Source organism: Nicotiana attenuata, chromosome 6, assembly GCF_001879085.1.
Source record: "Nicotiana attenuata strain UT chromosome 6, NIATTr2, whole genome shotgun sequence".
NCBI lineage: Eukaryota > Viridiplantae > Streptophyta > Magnoliopsida > Solanales > Solanaceae > Nicotiana > Nicotiana attenuata.
In genome coordinates, this window is record NC_031994.1 from 21855096 (window position 1) to 21862703 (window position 7608).

Sequence of the window (7608 nt, forward strand, 5' to 3'; positions counted from 1 at the left end):
TGAAAAAGCTAACAATTCAATATTTGATATCACTATGTTCAAATAAAAATAATCCGATGGAAAACTAATGCAGCAAAAATTCTAGTCCTTTAACTCTACTAATCCTTCTAAAATTTGCCAAGTCGAAATATTAGGAATGGCAATGGACCGGGATGGAGGTGGGACTGTGCAGGAAGTTACTTAATTTTGAAGTCCTCCCTCAGTGCCATCCCACTTCTGGATAAAATCTTTCCCGCATCCAATATTTACCCTACCAATTGCTCTTTGCGCCAAAATGGACAAAAACAAAGTTCTTCACAATACAAGTGTATATAGACGAAAAAGTCCAAGCCACACGTCTCGGAGATTCAATCCAAAGCAAACGAATTTTTTAACCAGCTAGAGAATATGAACAAGAAAGGCAGTCTTTTTTTGGTAATAAACCAAGGTTAGACATACATAGCTAGTATACATTCGGGAATGGCAGAACGAAGAGGACATCTTCAAATCTGTTCAACGAAAATGCACACCCGCAGTAAGCAGCAATTCTATCATTTAATCTCATACATCAAGCTGCAAAGCTTCATCAGCAGTTGTCCTCGCCATCCAGTGATCTACGAGTAAGACAAAAATTATCTCACATAAAAGATAAACATGGCTTTCATTCTCTCCAAGCAGCTATCAAAGGAAGAAAAATGTAGTGCTTTTCATCATTCAGTTAACCTAAATATATGTAGGTTAAGGCAAAGTGCATAGCTAATAGGGTACAAGAAAATAAAGACTTCACAAGTGCAACTACAGAAAAGTTGCAACATTCATTCCCCTACAAGAAGAAATGGCAAACCTTTGAATTTTAAAGGGAAAATACATAATTACCCATCGGAGTAGTCGCACTTGCCAGTTGCACCCTCATACTTTGCGGGAGTCCTATGACCCCTTTCCATTTGTTAGATGTGTAATAAGTACCATCTTTTGAGCTAATGTGGCACGCACTTTGATTTGCACCGGATGACTGCGCGGGAAAGCTCTAAAATTTCTTTTTTTTTTATTTTTATTTTTTCTCTTTCTTCCTTTCCTTCTCTTTTTTTCTCTTACTTGTTTCTACCTTATTACTCCATCCGCCATTTTTACATCCCCAGCTAGCTTCTGCCCTTTCCTTTTCTTTTTTCTACCTTTTTTTTCCTTTCCTATCCTTCCTCTAATAATGCCTTCTCTTTTTTTCTTTTTCTTTTTTTCCCTTTTTCATTTTACATTTGTCTTCCTTGCTATATTACTAGCAGAATGTTGATGATTCCGGCAAGAAGCACATCTTGTCTTTTTATTTTTTCTCCTTTTTATTTTACTTCTTTTTTTCTTCTTTTTTGTTCTTCCTTCCTTTTCTTCTTTCTGTTTTCCCTTTTTTTTCCTTGCAAAGTTTCTCACCGGAATAAATGGTGATTCCGCTGACGCCATCTTTCTGATAAGTCATCTCCATCGTTTATTTCCCCGTTACCCACAAATTTAGAAGATCATTTTCACGCTATTCAAAAGATCCTGATAAATTTTATCTTGTCTATTATTTTCGGGCAACCTTTTAATTTAAGATAAGAGTTCCCCTATGGGTGATGGAGGGTGTCGACGACGAGGAGCAGGGCGCGGGGGATGTTACGGGTATAAGGGGGAGAAAATGGTGAAGAAAAAGAAAGAGAGATACAGATTATAGAGAAAGAAAATGCAAAAGAAAAAAAAATACAACACAGACAAATAAAAAGGTAAATTGGAAAAAAAAATTAAATGAATTTGACACGTGGCAAGCAAGGATTGGTGCGTGATTTGCACTTCTTTTTTTTGAAACTGGGATTAATCTGAAAAGGTGGTACTTATTACACTTCTAACAAATGCAGGAAGATCATAAGACCGCAAAGTATAAGGGTGCAACTGGTAAAGTGCGACAACCCAAGGGGGTAATTATGTATATCCTTTAAAGCATGCAGGATCAATGCCCAAATACTCCACTATGCATGTTCGTTTTTGCCTCATGTGATGTCCTGAGACTTCAATTGGTTGATTGGTGCTTCTTTCTTTTCTTTTTTTGTCTAACTAGTTTCAGGGAACGTGCGTGTATTTTGTCTCAATCAATATCAAATTTTTATATTATATTAAAATTTGTATTTTAGTTGCAAAATACAATTAAAAAGTATAATTAAGTTCCTAAAATAATTAATTGGTAATCTTATTTACTATTTAATAAAGAAAGAAACTCTATCCCATAAAAGTACTCAATCATCTCAATCAGTATGTAACTTAAAATTGATTTCAATCTTCTTCTTTTTTTTTTTTAGTTTCAGCAAGAAAAAATAACTTTTGAAGATTTTAAGTTTTTAGAGTAATGCTATTTTTAAAAAAAAAAACTTTGATTCCCCACAAGATTTGAATTGTTTTGAAATATCCGAACCTAAAACTACGTTATATCCTTTCTTTGATATTTTTTCTGCAATAGTTTTGAATTGTGCATGAACTCGAAGTAGTAAAATCATTGGCCACATAGCTATTCGAATAAGCGAAGTTTCTTTTCACATTCCGTTATAAACTAGAGTACGTGTAGAATTCACATTCCATTATTGTTAAATTCAATAGATGAATTTCTTAAAAGTAAATTATAGGTATTTTATATAGTTCAAATAAAGAAAGCATTTAGATAAGGTAAAATCTTAATTGACTTTAAAGTACTAAATATTATGACTTTCTACCTAGCTCAAATAAGAAAAAGCTTATACTTAAAATTTTAGTTAATTATAAAATTTTAAAAGATAAAAAATTAATTTAATTATAATTGTGTTTGATATAAAATCTATTAAAAACTGGTATAAAGTTGGACAATCAATACGGACATAAGGTCCAATGCAAACACAGTGAAATAGTAGAAGAAATAGCCGGACAAAAGGTTAAAGCTGCAAAAAGGTGATTATTCAACCAATGTTCACAATCAAGCACACCAAAATAAAGATGTATTGGTTGAATAGGTGAATGTAAATTTATATACAAATACCTTAAGGTTTACAAAATATTAAAGAATAATTTAACTACTAATACAAATACGTGAATGCAAAATTTAGCTAATAATACAATAGCTTTTTGCTCAAGGAAAGAGAACCTGAAAACCCTTAATTTTGTAACTGCTACTCCAACAAAGCAAGTTTTGATGTTGAAATTTTTTAATTGCAGCTTCTTTCATAGAAGTATCTAGGTATATAAAATTATGTAAATTTTTTATTAAAAAATAAAGACTCTTAAACCAAAAAGAAGTTCAAAGAGCTCATTTTCATCGGATATATTTTATAATACAAATTAATTTGTCAATCATTTATACCAAACTTTTCCTAGTGTGCGTAATTAATCAACATTTTATTAACTAAAAACACTTTTCAAGTGTAAAATTTTAGTACTCCTAAATCTAAATGTGTTTGGAATCATCGATACTTTCCTAGGGTGTGAATAAGAATTTTATCAACCCAAAAAAGCCCTCCTAAATCTAAAAGGAGGAATTTAAAATTGCTCCTAAATATAAATGGTGAATGGAAAACTTTCTTATTGCGTAGTTAACGAAAAGCTTATTGTGTGTGTTCAATACTCTAGAACCAAAAGGAGTTGAAAAATTAATATTATATATATTAGGAAAATAATTAAATGACTATTGCTAAATAGTAGGAAATTAATTAAATGACAATTCCTAAATAGTAGGAAGTTAATCAAATGACTATTTTGTCTTGTGTGAACTCTATTATAAAACGGTAAAAAAGACGAACGACATTTTGCTATGGGCCTTCGTGCTTTAAGTATAGTATAGATAGATAACAGTGGTGCCTTCCACCGGCTACCCACTACCTTCTACCATCACAGGTACGGGATAACTTTGCCCACCAACACTTCAGCAAATGCAAAGAAATTTATGTGCATACTTCCTTATTGGTGCCATCATTAGCAAATTTAAAGAGTTTCTTGGAATATATAGTAATGTCATCATCTGTTCCTAGTTGAGCTACTAGCTCAAAGACGCACATATCTAACATCTGCCCCCAACACCTCCTAACCTAAAAAAGTGTAAGGAACTATGCTCCAGAGTTTCTCTTAGGCATTACGAAGTTAATGCCTAATTAGGGGAATCAAATAGGCAACTTAGGCTATGAGCACAGGCAAGAAGGAAAATGAGGAAATGCCTATAGGAATAATAAGACAGCAATCACTGCATAGCATACATTATGAAAGTACCACTACCACAAAAAAGTTTGGAAAACATAGTTAGAGATGTGTCCATTTCCTTGGATAGGAGAGAAGGTAGTGAGTTATGTGCAAAGCATCCGACTCTCTAGTCTGGTCTACTTATACAGTTTGCCGGCTGTTACATGCAAAGATGATTGGACGAGTTGTCTTCATAAAAAAAAAATGATTGGACGTGTTGTTGGGTAGGGTAGTACTTATACAGTGCTCAATGTGCATGCATCAAGCAAAATGGCCCTTTCTTTCACTGGCATATGTAATGTGACTAATCAGATATATACATCCACTATGATGAGTCCATAAGAAACCTTTTTCTTCTTACAGGTTATAAGGGAGTCTTTGAGAAGCCTTGGAAGAAATGAAGTTCAAGAATGCAGTGATTAGGGAATGAAGGGACAGCTGATGTCTACTCTATAGCAATTACAACCGCTGAAACAGTTCTAACTTAGATGAGAACTAGACATAGTACGAAGATCAAATCAGTTGTCTGGGCCTCTCATTTCCTTTATCAACTCCACTGAGCTAGGAACACAGCACTCTACCTTCATCCTACCTCAGTGGAGTTGATAAAGGAAATGAGAGGCTCAGCAACTGATTTCCTCTTCGTACTAAGCCTAACACGTACAAGATACTATGAATTGAGAACCTAAATAGACAAAAAGTTCAGAGACATAATTACAGTACATATACATTCTTAGTTGCTCTCTTGAAATATCTTAGTCCATAACAATGACCTAATCTGATTACAATGACCACTTTTAAGGATATCACATTCAATTCATCAATTGTTGTCTCAATCTGCTAACATTTTCTTCGTAACATCCAATGGCTCTCTAAGAAGAAGAAATAATCCAAGGTGAAAATAGTTACTACAACAACATCAGCAAGAACCCAGTGTAATCCCACAAGTGGGGTCTAGGGAGGGTAGGATGTATGCAGCCTTACCCCTACCCCTACCCCTACCCCTACCCCTACCCCTACCCCTACCCCTACCCCTACCCCTACCCCTACCCCTACCCCTACCCCTACCCCTACCCCTACCCCTACCCCTACACTGGACGGGCACAGATACTGTTTCCGATATATTTTAGTTACTACAAATATATTAAAAAATATATCACATGCAATCAGAGTAAACGACTTTTAAAAATATTACACCCGAATGTTGTCTCTGTTTGTTAAAATGATTTCTTAATCACATAAAATGGTTGTCTATATCACACTTGCAGTTAGATGAGTTCAGATAAATATTTTCTATCCACTCAGGTCTTCATACATTGAACGGTTGTCTAACAAGGAAACACAATGAAAACAAAATATCATAATAGTCCAGCGTCCGTGCGGGATAACCGGCATTTTAGCAAATAACATTACTGCAATATTTACTAACAAGGCAATCAGTTATTACCTGGAAAAATCACATATCTCATAAAAGGACGAATTTTTACCTTACAAAAGGAGAAATGCCACCTGAATCTTCAGAATTTATTCCAAGCCAGCAACTTTGTACCTCAACTTCATATTGTGGTTTTCCTGCCAGCGTTTCAAATCATTGTGAATACAAAGCTCAATCCATCAATATCCACACACAAAAAGAAAAACAACAACAAAGACAACTATGCCTCAACTCCAAGCTAGTTCGGTTCTACAAAATTCATACAGAAGATGAAATCCAAATGTTACTTCTTCCTTTCCAATTTATCAGATGAGTTTGACTGAGCGGATTTTAGTAAAGAAACCCACACTTTTATAATTTGTGAACTCATATATATATATATATATAGATATATGTGTGTGTGTGTGTGAGAGAGAGAGAGAGAGACTAGAAATCATCTCATTAAACGTAAAATAGGAAGTCTAAAGTTAGATTGTTCTAACTATAGAAATGTGTTTTTTTCTGGAGAAGACTAAAAAGGAAATACTATCACATGAGCATACTACAACTCAACTGCGCCTCAATCCCAAACTAGTTTGTGTCCAAAAAAATCCATACAGAACCATAAATCCAAAAGTAAAGACTATCTTTATTCATGCATACCTGCTCAAGAACCTTAGCGGAACTGGCTTCCACCAATCTAGCCAAACTATCAAGCTTAACAAGCATTTTATCATACAAATGCTCCAATTCAGCAGTATAATTTGAAGCATCAGAGCCCATCAACTTGTTCAATCTCGCAATCTCAAATCCTTCAGCACACAAATCCAACTCCTTCTGATCCTTCAAACCCCTTTTAATACTCACCAAAGATTCCACCTTTTCATCCTCAGCCATTGCATTTGGACCCCTTAAGTCACATGAAATTAAAGGAAATGGTGAAATAGGACTAAAAGAACCATAATGGGATCGAAAAGATGGACCAATGTTGATAATATCTAAACTTTTGGGGTCGAATGAATCAGTGGAAATACGGTACTGAAAAGCTTTGTACTCGTGGGTGTGTATCAGCTGTTCATGAAACGGCGTCGTTAATAGAAGGAACAAAGAGGGGGGCAGAGAAAGTAAATACGGAGCATTTTGAGGGGTAAAAGAGTGAGAAGCAGAGGAAGTTAAAGAAAGGGTAGTTGTAAAATCCTTTAAAGAGGGTCTTAAAGGGGTTTTTCGGCGACCGGAAAACCAACCAAGAACGGCGGCGGAAGGATCATCATGCTGCTGTAAAGGGAGGGGAAAGTGGGAAGGGACAGAGAGAAAATCGGTGATAGTGGCGGTAAGAATTGGGCCGTCATCAGAGGCGGTGGTTACGGCGGCGGAGGCAGTGGCGGGGTCGTCGGAAAGAGGGGTGGTGGTGGAGAATGACACGTGGCCGAATAATAGACCGTGGATGTCGCCCGGGGATGAGAAAAGACGGTGGAGGATAGAGGCTAAAGTAGTGCCGGAGATTTGAATCTTGTGTATAGAGAGATCATCCATGATTTGCTGAAAAAACTTAGGTCAAGCTAGAAAGTAATAAATTGGTGGTGACCAAATTGGATACAGAAAACGGGTTTTTATTATCAAAAGAAACATTACGTCCTATAATTTGTACATTGCTATATGTTTTTTTTTTTTTATTCTCTGTATCGTCCCAATTTTATTGGATCAATAAAGATTGAGTCAGTCACTTCAATCTAATCTGTGTTAGTTTGTATTTGAGTTATACTCTTTATTTTTTGGAATGTTCCAAAGAAAAATGATATATTTTTATATTTAGAAAATTTTGTACTTCAATCTTTTCAATATATTTTTAGTGATGTATTTTTATAACTAATAGTCATAGGGTACACATTTTACGCGTATATCCCATGTCAATAAACATATTATATATATTATAAAAATTATTTAAGTTTTTGAAAATTATGAATATTGAATTATTTAATTAACTCAATAAAAGAAGA

The 7608-nt window shown here is 34.8% G+C and overlaps 1 protein-coding gene across 1 annotated transcript; it reads right to left on the reverse strand.

The window, feature by feature from the left end:
* LOC109226700 lies at positions 1-7343 on the reverse strand. The gene is made up of 3 exons (XM_019391532.1): positions 6275-7343; positions 5685-5769; positions 1-593 (listed from the first exon to the last, which is right to left on the reverse strand). Exons 1-2 carry the CDS (start codon positions 7142-7144, stop codon positions 5722-5724), a joined length of 918 nt encoding a protein of 305 aa, XP_019247077.1. The 5' UTR covers positions 7145-7343; the 3' UTR covers positions 1-593; positions 5685-5721.

Coding starts and splice junctions, on each gene's coding strand:
- LOC109226700 (XM_019391532.1), bottom strand. CDS start 7,144: ATGGATGATCTCTCTATACACAAGATTCAAATCTCCGGCACTACTTTA. Junction 5,770..6,274: donor CCGCTAAGGTTCTTGAGCAG/GTATGCATGAAT, acceptor AAACGCTGGCAG/GAAAACCACAATATGAAGTT.